This window comes from Melanostigma gelatinosum (genome assembly GCF_949748355.1).
Source record: "Melanostigma gelatinosum genome assembly, chromosome: 22".
NCBI lineage: Eukaryota > Metazoa > Chordata > Actinopteri > Perciformes > Zoarcidae > Melanostigma > Melanostigma gelatinosum.
This window is the reverse complement of record NC_136655.1, coordinates 11,289,759-11,308,220: the sequence shown is the minus strand read 5'-3', so window position 1 is coordinate 11,308,220 and position 18,462 is coordinate 11,289,759. Positions and strand designations below refer to the sequence as shown.

The window sequence follows — 18,462 nt, the reverse complement described above, 5'->3', positions numbered from 1 at the left end:
TATGGACAGTTTGTAAGGCCATATTTCATATTGTGTTTCCACAGTTTTACAAAATGAAGAACTTCGAACTAAAGCCCTGAAACTCTGCAACGGATGCCCGGGTCTTTATTGCAAGGATCTACTGTGAGCTATCTGCTAAGCTTTCCTGCACAACGCAAGAGCAGAATAATAATCGTGTCACACACATTCCTCCACCCTGTGTCGTCCTTCTGGAGGACAGGCCAAACGAAGGTGCCAACAACGACCAGCAGCTCTCGTCAGCCTTCCCCCTCATGTTTCCCTGGTGACAATCGGTGCCACACTTTATTACACACACACACACACACACACGAACACACCGCACACAGAGATCCCCCCCGTCAGATAAGCGTGACCTCAGATGTAACGTGCAGACAGATGCTGTTCTCTCCAAAGCCTCCGCTGGTCCTTCAGAGGCCGTGAGCGCCAAACACGCTGGACTGTGAAGTTATCCGATTGTTACGCAAATAGATTCAACGAGGAGTGACGCCTGCTATGCTGTTTTGCCGTACACATGCCAATATGGTGGTTAATGAAGCATTTTGTCACATGATCAATCAAAGACAAACGCTCACTGTTTATTGGCAGATATTTAAGGCGCTTTGTGTTCGCTTCGCTGGCAACTGAAAATCTTTTCTCCTCAAAACAAAGCACTGGCCCTCGTCTTTGCCAAGGACACGGAAGTTATTAAGCATCGGGACAGTCCATTCTCCAAACAGCCTGCCGACCTATTCCCTTCAAACCCAACTCCCTTCTTATTCACCGAGCAGCTTCAGTCATGTCTTAGTTCCAGGCCTCTAATTATCTTCAGGTTTGTTTTTCTCTTTTCGGAAACATTAACGCGACTCGAAGCCCGCCCTTTGACGGCCTAACAATTCTGTCTCCGTTCAAAAGAGGCAAGCATGCTTCGACAGTCAGCGAGACAAGAGAATAACAATTTGAACACGCCATTTAAAAACTCAAACAGCAGAGACACAAGACGCCGGCCGCGTTCCTTCATTCGTCGAACGCTGGGCCGTGACACCGTTCGGTTATCTGCGGGAGTTATCTCTTGATGCGTTCACTCCCTCATCTTAAACATCTGCCAGTCTCACACACACACACACACACACACACACACACACACACACACACACACACACACACACACACACACACACACACACACACACACACACACACACACACACACACACACACACACACACACACGTTAACTCCTCAGACGTGTGCCAAATAAACATCATTAAAAGCAGGCGGCGGCTGCCCCCATGCGACACCCACCATGCGTGTCGGGTAAACACCACAACAGCTCATTAGCATCAAAAGTCATCAAATCACAGTGTGTGTGTGAGAGTGTGTGTGTGTGTGTGTGTGTGTGTGTGTGTGTGTGTGTGTGTGCTCACTGGCTCCACGCATGAGCGCCTGCATGTATATGGCTTCGAGCGATGGGGGGAAACAGTTCATTGTGCAATGAGCAAACTTCTGCTGAAATATTGATGAGTGGGCTCCACAGTGGGGCGCAGCAGGTCGAGTCAGGTCGAGCGCGCTCAAACAGCAGAGGGAGCTTGTTGAGGTCAGTGGTTTGAAACCCGCTGCAGCAGTGATGCAAATGCTTGATGATTGAAATGTGTTCCGAGAAGACTCGGAAAATATTTAAACAATAAGAATGGTGTTATGCACAAAGCAAGGCAACAAGGTAATTCAAAGTGCTTCCCATAAAACCATTAAAAGCATCAAAACATAAGGCAAAAGAAAAGGAGATTTAATGGAGTGTGTGGAACGTGAGTGTGCATTTGGTCCTTTTGAAGACTTTTAAAAACAAGTCACAAATATACACTTTACTTTTTACTTTGTGCCTTATTTTTCGTTGACCAACGAAAGCCAACAAGTCAATTTCCGCTTGCTGCATGCATTCAGTCTTTTCAAAATGAACCTTGTTTTCCTTCACAGGAAACTAATTAGGCAACAAAAGCACTTGGTTAGGTTTAGGATAAGATTGTCGTTTGGGATGAAATAACAACAGAAGTGCAGTTGCTGAAGTATGACATGCATGTGAGGGTTAGATCAACAATGATTTTTCACAATTTACTACCAGAAAAGCTGTTTTCGGAAAATAATGCAGGAAGTCAGCCGGCTCTGCCAGATAAAAATCCTAATATGGACCCAAAAATAAATAAGCCTGGCAAACATTGTCTTTGAGGAAGTTTCATTCAATTATTTGAGTTATTTCTTCTTTGAAAAATGAACACAAACAAAATGTAGCCATGTCAAGTAAGGAACATCTTCGAAGATGCAATAATAAGGCGGCTACAGGCACAAAGATAGATGTAGTACAGTTACATAAAGCATAGAGTACGAGACAAGATGTTCCAGACAAAAGGCAAACAGCTTTAACACAACAGCCGAGCAGAGCAAACACAAAGTGCCTCATTAAAGCAAATTCAGAAACTCTAAAAGTGCAAACAAACCATCGCAAACTTTGTTTTTCCAAATATTTTTAAGGCTTGATCGTGTTACAGCTCAGCATGAGCTTGACTTATATGTGATCCTAAAAAAACCCGTATAAAACGCATGTTGTACCACCGTTGGATCAAATGCTTCCGCGGGGCTCCGCGTAGCCGCACAGCACAGAGACTTCTCCACTTTCACCTTCTTCATCACACAGCAAACAGCTGGAGGCCTCGGGGAAGGTTGTGAATGTGAATGCGCAAGTGTGTGTCTGTGTGTGTGTCTCTCTCTGTGTGTGTGTGTGTGTGTCTGTACAGTACAGGCTCGACTGGAACAATGCTATGAAGGAGCATGCCGTCATTTACGCGCTCCACAGAGCCGACGATCTGATTCGACGTTGAAACACCTCGCCGGATAAATTTAGATATTAATGAGGAGAAAAACCATTTTCTCAAAAACCGCTATCACTCCTTAATGAGTTAAGACACCGAGCTTTCATTACCACTGGCCATTATGTGGAGAAGAGTATGCTGACATAGAATTATTTGCTAATGAATGACAATTAGCTTAATTAATGACCTCATTAGCATAACGACGTGTGTTCAATATATCACAGAGATATGGTTTATGGACATTAAGCAGCTTAAGTGGCTCTCATTTATTATGGTCCCCCCGAAATGATATTGCATATTTTAATATCGTATGTCCCACTGTCACGTTTAAGATATTTATTTCACATTCTTAGGATGTTTTATCACACATACCCTGCACTGGTTAATCTTCACAGACTAATGTTAGTGTTTCTATTAATAGGGACTGTACGGACATTATAAGGGAGGGGGTCAGAAAAGGGGGAGGCTCATGAATTTTTTTCTCAGCCTTGACTTTATTTCAAAGTAATTACTTCTTCATACGATGCTTCTTTTCGTTAATAACGGTGAAACGATTTTTACCGATTATTTACACCAATTGGGCGGGAGGATATTTGCAATTTTTTTTTCCAAGTCGAGGGGAAAGTACAAATACATATTCAATGAAGGGTCTTGATTTTTTCTTTTTTTACCCGTACAGAAGATAATGTCTCCAATCATTTCTCGACCATAGTCTCCACTTCCACAGCTCTACATCTCCACCAAATCCATCACCTCCACCACCCACTCCACCATCCCCAACTGCCTCGCAGATATAAAAACCTGGACGCAAGCCAACTTCCTCAAACTCATCAGCGACAAATCTAATATCCTCATCATCATCGGCCCCAAATCACTGAACAAATCCCACCACAACTTCTCCCTCTGCATCGATGGCACCACTGTTCCTGCTTCCACACATGTCCGTAACCTCGGGATCATTTTTGATCAAAACCCTCTCCCAATCACATCACAAAAAACGCCTTCTTCCATCTCAAAAACATCACCCGTCTACGCCCCTCCCTCTCCTCCACAGCCGCTGAGACGCTCATCCTCGCCTTCATCACCTCTCGACTGCACTACTGCAACAGCATCCGATGCATCCGATCCGAACAGATCCGCCGCCGGCAATCTCCTTACCATTCTCTGTCACTTGCCACATTCAAATCTGCTTTTAACCTGTAAAGTCTAGAAATGAGAAGCCTTTGTTTATTTACTTGTGAAGGAAATGAGTAAGAATTCCACTTGGGTGGCACAGCAGTAACTGAGGGGGGGTCGGTTAATTGGGGGTACCGTAACTCATGACCTCTGTATTTTTGAATTTCCGGCTACGGCCCTGTGCCGGAGAAGAAGAGGCTGACTAACTTCTAATCGCACATACTCATGAGCAATACTTCCATCAACCATTATCACCAGCCAGAGGCGTTTATAGTTTTTCTATGGCTGGTGTGCTTGTCTCTCATGCTCTCTGGAAGGCTCTACCCGGCATGAAAAGCCTCATTCGGCTGCAGTAAAAACAGTGAGCGGTGTGTTTTGTGAATTAGCAGACAATGTGGCCCTGCAGACAGAAATAGCTGCTTCCTCTCAGCGCGGGCGTATACCTCTCCACGCAGCTTTGTAGTCTTCATCGCGGAACGAGCGGAAAAGGTTCACTGGCAGGGTAAAGCTGACACCGGATCTGCAAAAAAGACCTCGGTGAAGACAAAGAAGCTGTTGCTGTCGCTCCTTGGAGCTGTTTTGTGTGAGAATCCAATTACAGGAGCGTTATTGAACTGTGCGCTCACTAAACGTTCATCTGTGTCCTGAACCAGATCAAAAATAACTGGTATGTAGTGTGTGAGAGGGAAAGATTAAAAAAATACATTTGGAAGAGAAGGCCAAGCATGTTGACCATAATAAATCATTTTATATTATAGTTTGTTTTACTGTTTAATCTTTATTACACACATGCACTGTATAATGGTATATTCCTGCAATTTGTCAAGTAGAAGCTCTAGCAATTTATTCCGTTAACGTTTATTTCTTTTTCTTTTTTTATGAGATAAAGAACAACTCTACGGCGTCTCTCTTACCTCCCCATGTTTCAGACTCAAGCGCTTAACTTGTCGCAGGTGTTTCCAATCTTGCAGGTGATTGGACCTCTGCTCAGGTTGGCGCTGGGTACAGCTGGGTTGGAAACAAAGTGAAGTCACCAAACCCAACACACTCAACTGTTATGTGAGAAATGTAAAACGTCAAGGTTGTCTTGGGCCCAAAACAATGTGCAAAAAAAAAGTACAAATCTAACAGTACGCTCCTGCACAATCCGGATAAAAGGTCTCGTGAGGCCAGAGCAGTGGAAACACCTGTGCAGGTGGACTGTGGGTGTTGAGTAACGATCTGGTGGGAAATAGAATGTAGGGTTAAGCAGTAAAGGCTTTTTTCATTTTTTTGGTACAGATGATATCATGTTGCAAGGGGTAAAAAAACAATGGACCAGTGTGTGACATTTAGGGGGCTCTTTTGGCAGAAATGGAATATAATATGAAGTATTTCTTCGTCAGTGTAAAATCCCCTGAAAATAAGAGTCGTTGTGTTTTCGTTACCTTAGAATGAGCCTTATTTTGCTGCCGTGAAACACCATGCAGTGCATTACCTTTTAATGTATTTTTTCTTTGCTTTGCAAGCAAATGGAAATTTACTTTACATTGAAATGAATTGATTTTGATGAGATATTGTCGTTATGCTGATATGACCAAGTCATTAAGTGGCGTTTGAGCTAAATGACAACACTGCTTCATGCCACTGCCAAAGTGTGCAGATGCGATGCCAATATAAATACTTAAAAGACACAGCAAGTCATTCAACTCAGGTTTTTTGACAGTGGTGCGTGCAGAATGAGCACGCGCACGTTCCCCCGACGCGGACAAGGAGGCTGAGCTGCTCCGTCAAACCGTGGCACCACTTAGTCGTGGTGGTAAAAAAATGGTAAATGGCGCCACTATTCTATGTCTCCTTTGGGTTGACTAAAAATACACGGAATCCATCACGCGAAGCAGTAGGGGCCATGTAAAATATCTATAATATATATCTATATATATATATATATCACTTCAGGTTCAGGATCAGTGTGCGTTCACGCTGTGACAGGTCCTCCACAGGAAATATGTTCAGCATGAAATGTTGCTTTTCTTGTATCTGAGCCAGGATTGATTTTTTTTTGTTCTTTTGAAGATAAACCATATTGTCTTCATTTTTCTCTTTGATCGCTAAATGAGTTCTCAAATAAAATAAATTATGCATTTTAGCCTTCAGTGTGCTCTGTTTATATATTTCTCAGCTGAAGTAGAATAGAACATACTTTCATGTAGACATGGATGCAAGAGCTAAATGCTCTCTCTTGTCAAATGGCCTTTCAAATATCAATTGCTTGAATTGAAACATTTAGTACTCTCAAACAAATGTGCATTTTCACAGCTTGAGTGGACGTCTTTTCAACTGCAGCATAAAGGGAACCGGTCAGCCACTACCTGAAATTTGAGTTGAAATTGAGCTATTTAGGCGTAATCGCGCTGAATGTAGAACTTTAAAAAAAAAAAAAAGGAAACCATCTTCTGTGTCCGTCTCAAGTTCTCAACTGCATTTTCTCCATTTCTGTAGTCGAGAAACATGCATTTTACATGCATTGCCACACGCAATTATGGCCCAAAATATATATTTTTTAAATGATCAGATTCTTTACATTTCGGTAAATAGCCAAAGAAATGTTGCTGCCTGAACTCACAAGAGCAGAACAGAATGCAAACATGTCTTCATCCACCTCCTGATTATTTGTCTGTCCAATGGATTTAGACGGGTAACATGCCAAACCACTTTCTTATTCCTACACTGGGAATAAAGTTCTGAAATATCCTGGAGCATCGATCCCTGACCTTTGACCTCTCTGTTGAATAGGGAAAGTAAAAAAAAAAAAAAATTCTCCCAGCATACTGATCTGTACACAAGGTCTCATAGTAAAATATTCTCCCAGCACACACAAGGTCTCATAGTGACCTCGTGTGGCCGTCGAGACACACTGCAGTTTGTCCCACCGAACAAAAGAAGACAGACACAAGAGCAAAAATACCTTAAATTCATTTACTTAAATTAAAAAAAAAATGTACATCACATTATCCTCTACAATAGACATGTCTTTTAAAAACAGTTTTTTGTTTTCTCCACTGTACATTTCAATCGTTTGTATACAAATTCCTCTGACAAAAATAGGAGAAATAAATGAGGAAGTCGATTGTCACAGGTGACAAATTAATGAATCGTAATGACAGCAGTGTTCCCCCAGTAACACTTATATTTGCAATTCACTGACCGTACCAAGTGTAATGATGCCGACTGCTTCAGATTCTTAACATGCATTTAGTTTAACCCTTAAACTCTCTTCAGTCATAACGTCGGCCTGTTTGCAGCCTGGAGACAGGGAGGGGGGGGGGGGGGGGGGGCTTGAGAGGACAACACCATTGTTTTTGACAACAGGTCGGCACTCAAAAGTGTTGTTTGACAGAAGCGGGATGCACAGCATGGCAGACACTATGTGCAGCTCATATAACATTAAAGGAATATGGAGACATGTTTGGGAAATGCGTTTGTTGGCGTCCTCGTGGTGTGAAGTTCCCAGAGACAGAATCTTGTAATGTTAAGGGACTGAAGTAAAAATCAGCAGTATTGTGTGGTTCAGTCCACGTCTGGATGAGGACGGTAATCTTTTAAAGAACAATCTAATATTGCTCTTTATTGATTATGTCTTTTTATTGGCCTTTAACAAATAGACCATTGTATGTTAAACAATGTGTGTAGGAATGTGTGCGTTTCTTGTGATTACATCCTACAAATTGGGAATATTATTATGATGTATATATATTTTCTAATTTTCTAATATATATGAATATTTTCTGTGCACCCAAAGTAATCGTTTAAATTTATAATCAGGAGGGTTTCAACTTCTCACAGCAAGTGCTGCAGCGAGACCATTGATGTGATATGTGCATTTAAATGATGATGCAATCCCTTAATTAGCTTATATTAAAAAAAGTGGACGAACCACATATCGACTACAAATTCTTTAATTGAACCACAAAAGTAGACTCAAAATCAAAGTTATTTAATTTCCAACTCTGTGGTAAATATCTAGCTACAGCGAGCAGCATGAAGACTGGAAACAGCTCGCTCGGCTCTGTCCAGAGGTTAAGCTAAGCTAAGCTAACAGGCATTAGCTTCATACAGACATGAGAGTGGCATCAAACTTCTCATCCCAAAATGTCACACTGTTCCTTTGACATTTCCTGGACGCTTTTCTCCAATGTGCAACATTTTTATTTTCATTTAAAAAAAAAATAAACTTTGAAACACACTCTTTTCCTGCCGTTCTCTCACAATGTCAAAAACACCGATGTTGTCATTTCAGTCCACCGTGACCATCTCTGCTCTCAGCCGTGTTTCACTGCAACAACATTCTACACTGCAAAGCACTGAGACGTTGGATATGACCATGTACGTATGCCGTTTAAAATACTGCTCTTGTTGTTGCCGTGATTGGAGTTTCCTATTGGTCACAGGTGAGCAGAAATGGTCATGCGAGTGGTGCAGAGCCAATGAGAGCGGAGACAGTAATTCAAAGAACAGCGGTCCAGTCTTCATAACTCCGGAGTCAAAGGGAATTCAAACTGGGTTAAGAGAAACAACAAAGCAAGTTTTACAACCTTCTGTAAACATGAGCGTAGGCAGAATATGGCAGACAGAAAAATGAAAGATTTTGGCAAAAAGAAAATATATATTAGAGACATTTAGAACGTGATACATTCTGTGCTCCATCCGAGTGCAGCCTTGTTGGGGGTCTCTGACCCCCAGAGAACTGGTTTTCAGACGTAACAGACTAGAAAAGGCTTCAGGTAAAAGCTTTAAGGACGACAAGGAGCCGTCAAATCACACAGTGAGACAGCGTTAATTACTGATGTCACCTGCTCCAATATCCCACAGGTCTCCCCCGATCATGGATCCAATTTATTCATAAACAAAAATAGAAAATCCATGTCTGGGAAGGCAGCCGATTAATGACGAGCCAAATCATACAAATGGACGTCAAAAGGAAAAAAAAATAAAAATCTCCATCTTTATATTAGTTCGAACTAAAAACAATAAGCGTGGGTCTTTGAACTGGTCCGTTGCCTCTCTGGCAACTTCATATCCAGCTCAGTTGATTCTAACTGGTCGTGATGGGAAGAGGACTTGTTTAGACTTTAAGACCTTGACATTTGAAGCCTGGAGTGCAGAAAAGAATCTAGATTTTCTTTAGAGGAACAATGACACCAGTGAGATTCTAGGATGGTTCAATATAAAGAAGTGCCCAGTGAGTAAAAATCACCCGGAATAAAAGTAAATATAAATGTCAAGGTCTCCCTTTCAACAGTGTTTCGTAAGATTTACACATTAGAAACTAAAGCTTGTGCTGCTGGCCGTTGGGTACGTAGGAGTTGGGAGGGTGGAACAGCTACCGCTCTCTCGTATATAATCTATAATCTAAAGAGACATGACCTCCACACATCCCGTCTCCATTCCTCTCCCCCGAAAACAACACGGTGACGTGTGTCTGCTGTCGTTTGGCATCACACTTCTACATATCACGCCGTTCTGCAAGAGCAAAGACCGGCTTTAATCTCGTGAACGGCGTCTTTGAAATAAAGTGACGTTGAAATATTCTGTTCAGTCTAGACTTCTATCCATTATAGTTCATATAGTACCGTTTACAAACACTCACGTAACAAGCGGAAGAGCAGCCGGATGACAAACCTCTACTCACTGCGGCATTACAGATAAGTGAAGAAAATTAGCAAACAGGAAGTACTTCGGCATGCCTTCAGAACTCATAGTCCTGGTTTTCCACTTCAAACAAATAACTCTCGACTTTATATTACTGCTCGTGAGTCAGATCAGCCAATCGGGAAGAGGCATGTTTAACAGGTATTTCTGTGGTAGGGGTCTTTGTGGCTTCTTCTTTCACGGTCAGGTTGAAGAAAGACATCAATGTGTTGTTAATAAGTGGGAGCTTTCAGACTATTTGCTCAACACTGACCACGGATTCCGGCTCAAGTCGTGAATATTTTAAAAAGTATTCACCGCAACTTAAATGTCAGGAATTCCAGTTACCGCTCTACTAAAGTGCTGGGAGAATACCATTGATGGAGGAATAGAAAACCTCTCTACACATATATATACACACACACACACATCTGTACAGATTGTGCCTTGGAGAGAGAAGCGTGGACATGGGGAGGCCGTGTTCTCCGCTGGGCCGTAGCTCTAAATGGCAGTCAGTGTTTGAACCGTCTTAACAGCGGTTGTGCTCTCGTCTTGGACGCAATCAGCAGCTCCGGGACCACCAGTTACTCGTCCCAAAGGCCGTTTGTTAAAAAGAGACATTTTTCAAAAAAAGGCATTTTTGAAAAGAAAAACAACAACAACAAAAACCACTCGACTTGTCACATACGCTCACTTACAAACACCGAAGCTGAACTCAGCGTACATTCTCTGTTGGGTCGACAGAGAAGACTAAAAACATACCGTTGCTGCTGAAATGCGTCCAGCAAGAAATAAATCGGACAGCAGCAATGTAAACTAACAGAAAGGCTCTGTGTCAGTCACATGGTGAGCTGACATTTTCACAGCTAATACATATTGATAAAAAAAAAAAAAAAACCCCGAACCATTCGCACTCACAAAACGTTGTCGGGCTACGCCACGAGGCACCGATCAGCCAGTTGAATGTGGAAATATTTTTGCAGTGATTTATAACTTCACATAGTACTTTGTCTGGCAGTTAAAAGAGCCTCCTGTTGATCTCCTACTCGACAGCCAAGGCGAGCACTTCTCGACATCATCCGGCCACAGGAGAAGTCTCTCCGCCGACGCAGAGAAAAGTAGAGCCACTTGACGCACTTTTAAGACCATCACTTCCACACACACACACACACACACACACACACACACACACACACACACACACACACACACACACGTCAGGAAACCAGCTCTCCAGTCAGGTGGGAGAGGAGAACCAGCCCCCCCCCTGATTTGATAAAAACCACACCGATCCTCGCTCCTCCTCCTCAGGAACAGTTAGCGGATTTTGTGAATTATCCAACACTCATAAAAACAGCGTGGGATGTCACTAAACCCCAACTACATGCAGCCGACACACCCAGATGTCCCCTCCGACGAGGAAGCTGACGCCCATCACAAGAGGAGGATGAGGCTCAGGGTTTTTTCTTCTTCTAAGTATCTTCCAGTCCAGTTGAATCTCAGGAGACTCTCTGCCCCAGACGTTAGCCCCAGTATGGAGGCCTGTCGCCGGCATACAGGCCGTCTAGAGCTCGGCGCTGGCCGGTGGTTTGGTGGTGGTCATGATCTTCATGTACTGGGTGAAGATGGCCTCGAAAGCCTCGTCTCTGTGGATCATGGCTCCAAACACCAAAGGCTGGAGGGAACAGCAGCGCTGGGTAATTAATATCTACGTCTCACATGTTGAAAGACAGCAAGAGTCTAAATCACAAAGCAAAAGGGCTTCGACAATGATGAATGAATTATGACACAAAGAAGGGATCCATTTAAAGGCCAAATACACTTGGTATGCATTGTGCTGCAGAGCTGTCTGCTGCCAGCCAGCATACTGTCTCATAACACCACCTGTTCCTCCGGTGGCAGTAGATAGTCAGTCTGCCCTCAGGCCGACGCCACAGGCAAGGATTTTAAGATGTGTCCTACTTGGCAGAATGAGGTAATGTGCTGACAATGATGTCTTGAAGGGAACATGCAGGTTTGGGAAAATCCAAAAGCACCATATGAATGTAAACAGGAACAAATGTCTCTCCAGACTGTACCTTCTGAGTGGAAGGAGTAGCTATAGAGATGCCCATCCCACTTCCTGGTAGGACTGACAGCACTTTGTACTGGGGAGGAAAAACAAAGAGGCTTATTATTACGATTTTTAATAGCACATAATTATACAAGGGGAAATAAAATCCCAATTCGTACATCATGTACAGTCTTTATATCTACCTTTTGTACGTCAGTGATGTCCACCAGCTTGATAACTTTATTCTTCTTGGACGAGCTGGATTTGGAGCTGGAGCTCTCAAAGCAGAGGTAACTGAAGGAGAGAGAGAGAGAGAAGCCCGCTTTAAAGGAAAATACAGACGGACAACAAACTGAATGGACTTCCTGTCGGTTCCATATCCGAAGCGGTGGAGACGTTTAAAGTTCAGAGGTATTCTCAGGAGGAGGGCTGTCCTACTTGGTCCTCCGTGGACAGACTGACACAGAGAGGGACATTTGTTGTGGCTCTGTTACGAACCCTCTACGTTACTTGGTACCACGAACACACTGGACTAAGCCTCCTCCTCCTCCTCCTCAAGGAGTAACCATTTTCCAGGGTTTAATCTACTTTTCCCCACTTTATGAAATACAATATGCAGAACTAAAAGGTACCACTGACGATCCATGGAACAATTGTCATTTTCTTCAATCTCCGCCTCATGCAGTCAGACATTTAATGATGAAATATGAGCACGTACTTCTCCGTGACGTAGAGCACTCCGTTCCTGATGTAGTCTGTGGGCATCTTCCTGTCTCGGTTTATTAGGCAACACCTCCAGCCGTTCTCGCACACTGAAAACACACAGGGCAGAGACCAGTGAGACCGCTGTTTGCAATCATCATGAGAGAAGAATATAGGAAAGATGTTTCGCTTGTTCTTCAGAATTGTGGAGATTTGTTTACGCTCAAATGAATACAGGCACATGATGGGGTTTATCTTATGTTGCAGTAAGTCCCCTCACCCGCCAGAGGGCGCTCTGACTCCAGCAGGTTGAAGATCTCATGGAACGCTCCCTTCTTGGTGCTGTGGGAGCGCCCCGCCTCCTCCTCCCTGCTCACCCCGCAGGGGATGGTGGCAAGGCTGCTCCTGGAAACCACCGGCTGAACCTGGAGAGAGATGGAGGTGATGGAGGAGGAGAAAACAGACAGGATGGCGGGACGACGGAAGCAAAAAGAGAAAAAAAAACGTCATGAAGGAGGCGAAAAGGGGGCACGTGGGAGGGGAGGAAGACGGATGGGAGGGGGAGGAATGAAAGTGATGATGAGGTAAGGGAAAGGGGAAAGGACAGGGGTAAATATTTAAAATCCACTCCCTCCACACAATACATGTTCCCAGAGCTACGGGAGCGATGTTCACAGCTCAACTTTCAGTGTTGCATTATGTGCTTCTATGCATGTGCACAGGCTCAGGTGTGGCGTGCAAAGCAGAGAGTGAGGCCACCATTCACTCAGCGCACACAGCAATATCATCAGACTACACATGTACGTGTTCAGTTCAGAGGGATCCTTTTAACCGGCCAGTCCCCCTCTATACCAGTGTTTCAGGTACAGTGAGTGTTGATCAACTCAAAAACTAACAATGCATTGCAGGATGAATCACCACGTGTAATGGAGACAGGGAAGGGTTCACTGAGCTAATATGAAAGGGGCTACTCTATGTGCATTTAAACTATTCATAAACACACTGCTACTCCTCACAGCATCTATGTCAATGGATCAAAAATGTTGTTATTTAATAACTTGCAAATGGATGACATGATTCAATGTAATGTTACAAAAATATAGAACGATTCAAAAAGAAAAAAATGGCATAACAGACTATGAGTTATGGTGACTTTTTGATCCATTCCGTCCACAAACACTGTGTGTGTCACACATCTTGGCCACACACACACACACACACACACACACACAAACACGCTTTTAGGTGGGCTTGCGTCACACCCGTGCGCAGCAGAGGAGCCAAAGGGAGACACACCAGAGTCCCTACCTTCTCAGTGCCAGAGAGCTGAGAGAGAAACGACAGAGCACACCTGTGACTGATGCCACAGCAGAAGGCGCCAACACATGCTCACACACTCCATCCTACGCATGAGAGACGCATGCACGCCAGGGGCTGAGTTGAAATGTGTTATTGACCGGAGTGATGGTATTTTGATACTTTATTGATGTCTTTTGTTCTCTTTGCCCACCACAGGGGGTCAGCGGGGTGTGTGTGTGTGTGTGTGTGTGTGTGGGGGGGGGGGGGGGGGGGGTTAGTAGGGGCCTACAGTTGAAGGACGATCTTTCAACATGAAGTCTTTACAGAATTTACATGTTATTTGCAGCTGACTTTCTACGTTGGGAATTAACTCATTCTTTGGCAACTTTAACATGTTGCGATTAGCTTCCTTGCTACATTAGCTTGTTGGCTAATGGCGCAACAAGCTAATGTTGTTATACGGCAATAACCTGAATACACACATTCTGATCATATTTAGTCTTACACAGGATTCAGACCAAGCTGTGTTGGATGGATGATGTGCGTTTCTGTACAAGTAACTTAAGAGTTAAGTTTCCGAAAACGAGAAGCCGCGAGAGGAGGCAACGAAGGAGCTGATACAGATGTGGACGCGTTTCTGCCGCCTTACCCGCCGCGACATCGTGGCGTTGGTCCGCTCTTTGAGCTGAGGGTCCGTGGGAAGGCTGTTCCACACGATGAAGGGCGTGTCGTACTTGTCCCGCAGCTTGGGACAGCTCTTGAACAGGAAGTCTATGATGAAGAACTTGATGCCGGCGTACAGGCCTGGAGAGGAGGGAGAAAACAAACGCAGAATGGAGCATGAAATATAGGAAGAGGCTGTCATAAAACAAATAAAAATTAAAAGGTTGTGAAAAATTGGCACTCCCCTCTTAGCTGGTCCCTTCTAAGGCCCTCCATTTTTCAGTTCAAAGCCTTTTGTCATTTATCTCAATAATGGAGTTCAGCATCCTTCACCATCATTCAATTCTCCCACAACATTTTATTTTAGTAACCTCCACATTGTAATATTTTAAAATGTGGAGGATATTTCAATATCTCCACATTGAATACTACATGTATTTCACATGAAAAGTGACAACTGTACATTACCATCGTTTCAACAATTATTTTTACGATAAGCATCCTCTAATGATATACGAGCCCGGCGCACTTTGGAAACACTTTTGTTTACGAGAAATCGCAGGAACTAATATTGCCAGACAGACGTGCCAATAGCCTGCAGCTGCACAGAGACGGAGGACAGTTACACCAAGTGCTGCGTGAACGCATTTGTTTGTGTGCCTTCTTTCAAGAGCCAATGCAGTCTGTACAGCATGTGAGAGGGATGAAGGAGCTCACCCATCATGAAGCCCATTAGCTTGTATGGCAGGACGCAGGAGGTGATGAAAGCCACCCACAGGCAGATGTAAAGCTTCCGGGTGCTCTCCGGCTGCACCCACATGAACAAGCTGACGCACACAGACAAGAAAGAAGAGACGTAAAACAAAAGTTGATTGAGTTATAACCATTTGACTTTTACCTCAGCATTCAGGAAAACGCATCATCTTTTTAAACTTACTTCTTTATCTTCTCCAAAACGTCGGCCATTTTTCCAAACAGGTTCTGCAAGGAGAGTTGAAGCACTGAATTAGCCGGCACTGTTCACCGACGACGTCGACTGATTTGAGAAGTAACCAGAGTTGTGTTTGTACCTGTGCTTTTTGTGCAACGTCAAGTACAAGCTGGAACTTCTCAGACACGGTCAAGTCTTCCTTTGGAGGCTCCTGCGTAGAACAAAGAGGACATTTATGATACGACTACACATTCACCTCCACTGCAGCGCACGTTTTCCTCCCGACACACACACACAAACAGGAAGCAGTTAAACAGGAAGTGAGAAGTCAGCTTACCGTGGGTTCAGAGACCTCAGGCACAATGCTCCACTGGATCCTCCAACCTCTGGATGATGACGGAAGAAGATGTGAATAATGTGCAATTTTATTAAGCGTTTCGTTTCGATGAATTTGGGCCATTGGACTGCTCTTAAACCTCTACATCTTTATAACCTGCATCACTTTTAAGGCGACCAGGTGTCCCAGTTTGGAAGTCCAAGTCCGGGCAGATGTCTGACTAATACTAATGTGCCCTCATTTCCTAGTGATCAGCCCACTTAAAATGAATTTGTTGATGTTTATAGAACTTAATGTACTTTGGGCTGCACAGACAGGAGTTAACCTCATTTGCTATGATGTATTCGTCTCCTCTCACAGCAATAATAATCATCATACATTCAGACATGTTTTAAAAATCGGCCTGTTATCATCACGATGCAGTAGCTGCAGTAGATTCGGGCTCACACGGTGACAAGGGGTCAGCAGTGTGCATCTGTTCACCAATAGCACAGCTGTGGCCTCAGTAGGTACGTTTGACAGGGTTGCATTTCACAAAGCACACAGTAAACCTTCTCAAAGCCATGACAGCAGTAATGGGGACCATATAGTAACAAACTGACTGGTAAAAAGCCAATATCTCTGATATCTGCCTTTCCACCAGAGAGAAAATGCTTTTACCTGGCGATGAGGTAATTTAAGGACAAGCGCAGGATAGCCAGGAAGAGTAACATGGGAATGGCCCAGCCATGCCAAGCAGCGTTCATGTAGATCTGCAGGGGGAGAAGGTCAGAATATGGCCACAGACAATTACTACGCCTTACAGGACCTCTGTGTGGCTTTATGCACAACAAGAGAACAGATGAACATAAAGACTCCCTTTAAAGATGATTTAAGACACTGCCATGAAGCATTTCATCACGGCCAATAAAATGCTGGAGGACGACGCGATTAAAGCCACCCACCAACACTAGAGACGGGATCATCTAGATACTGAGGTGGCCCCGGCATGTATGGCCACGATCTTTGGGTGGAAAATGAGTCGGCGTAATCACCGACTGTGGACATTAATGAAGATGTGATTAGACCTCTGGGATCCTTGGCAGAAGCACTATAATCTATCTACTTCACCAGTCATTTCAATGCGCTGTCATGTACGAACAAAAGGGGCCATCAGTCAATTTATAGATCTCACATGTTGTCTGTTAAAGCTTGCTGAACATAGTACAAAGAGTAATGTGATGGCAGTTATGAATAAGAGAGGTGCACACTCACAATGAAGGCAATAGCTGAGGTGTAGACGGAGTGCCAATTAGATAAGGCGGAGAGGTTCCTTAAGAAGTTGGTGACAGGTCTGGCTCCTCGCTCTAAAAAAAAAGTAAGAGTAGAAGGAAGTATTCAGTGTGGTTGAGGACAAATACAAAGTGGAAAGGATCTTTAAAGTGTACAGAGTGTATTTTCTAGATGACATTTCTTACTTTAAAAACAGTTATTGAAAGTGTGTAATGGACAATAATGTACAAAAGCCAGTTACTTGAACTTGCGTGGCTACTTAGGAGCGAACAAAGTATACACAAGTCAGTATTCTCACTGCGCTTCTATCACAGTTTTGTATTTGTTCGTTTTGAGTACTCACTGAGTCGCCTCATATTTTCTGTTAACCTGGAAGGAAAACACAAACACTGGAGGTCAGAACACGCAGACGCTCCAAACACATGCGCACACAAAAGAAGACGAAAAGCTGCTTTGAGTGCTACACATCGAGAGAACGCGTTGGCCTTCCTCAGCCTGGCATGACTCACCTTCCTCTATAAAGCAGGAGAGAAAGGAGAGTGAATTTGAAAAGTGCTTCCAACTTCCTTCGTCCTCTAAAGCCTGACTTGAAAACATCTCATCTATACAATACAAAATCCTGATGAATGTGACCCAATCTAAGACTGCACAGCTTCAGTACTCCCCAGCTGAATCAATACCCGAGGACAGACACTTCATGTTCTCGGCCCACCTTTTAGCACTTAGCGGTTCCTCGGCCTCGACGGTGCTTTCCTCCGGCTGGAAGCGGAAGTCCTCGATGTAAACCCCGAAGTGCTCGTACACCCACTTCTGAAGGCGCGAGCTCCAGACCTCCTTCTGCTGTTTATCTGCTGGAGACAGCACCTCGGATCAGGTTTGGCAAGTTTGTCGCAATTTCACCAAATTTGTAGCAATTTCCTACAACCGGTGTTGTTGCGCCGAAAGGCACACATTGTTGCATTCCCTTTCCCTTTGCAACTGCTCTGGTGTGACTGATAAGTGTACACTAATCGACTGTGGGCGACTGTGTGAATGTGAAGCTGTGTCACTGAGAGAATAAATACACGGTTTTCAAAGAAATTGTGGCTAAATGAAAGCTCTCCCCGTCTTTTTGCTTGCAGTTTACAGTTACCACAGTCCCATCAGCCCAAAAGACTCTGCTCATCCTCTCTTCTTCCCTAACAGATTACACTCACTCTGTCCTTTCGTCCACACACACACACACACACACTCTTAATCCATCCTGAAAACACACCGACACTCACACACACCTCCGACACTAGTTAGAGCACAGACCTGTCTGCCCTAGATGATGTGAACTACAATCATAACCCATTTTCCAAAATTAGCCACTCTGTCTCCCCCCCTCCCTCCCTCACTGCGTCGTTGGAACTCAAACTACGAACGTTATCGTCACAAAACACACGCCCTAACGCACACGTTTCAGAAACACCATCTGACTCCTGCCGCATTAATGAGCTCCTCTCCCCTCGCTGAC

The 18,462-nt window shown here is 44.0% G+C and overlaps 1 protein-coding gene across 1 annotated transcript in view; it reads right to left on the bottom strand.

Moving 5' to 3' along the window:
• Positions 1–11,074: 11,074 nt before the first annotated feature.
• Positions 11,075–18,462, bottom strand: part of gramd4a (GRAM domain containing 4a) — a 33,103-nt gene continuing 25,715 nt past the window's right edge. The window contains exons 6-19 of the mRNA XM_079294185.1: positions 17,677–17,815; positions 17,308–17,333; positions 16,947–17,038; positions 16,353–16,444; positions 15,693–15,741; positions 15,495–15,566; positions 15,362–15,405; positions 15,142–15,251; positions 14,411–14,565; positions 12,743–12,887; positions 12,479–12,572; positions 11,964–12,054; positions 11,786–11,854; positions 11,075–11,382 (exon numbers count right to left, since the gene is read on the bottom strand). Coding sequence (XP_079150311.1) covers positions 11,272–11,382; positions 11,786–11,854; positions 11,964–12,054; positions 12,479–12,572; positions 12,743–12,887; positions 14,411–14,565; positions 15,142–15,251; positions 15,362–15,405; positions 15,495–15,566; positions 15,693–15,741; positions 16,353–16,444; positions 16,947–17,038; positions 17,308–17,333; positions 17,677–17,815 — 1,289 coding nt within the window. The 3' untranslated portion in view covers positions 11,075–11,271. The remainder of the gene's footprint in view (positions 11,383–11,785; positions 11,855–11,963; positions 12,055–12,478; positions 12,573–12,742; positions 12,888–14,410; positions 14,566–15,141; positions 15,252–15,361; positions 15,406–15,494; positions 15,567–15,692; positions 15,742–16,352; positions 16,445–16,946; positions 17,039–17,307; positions 17,334–17,676; positions 17,816–18,462) is intronic.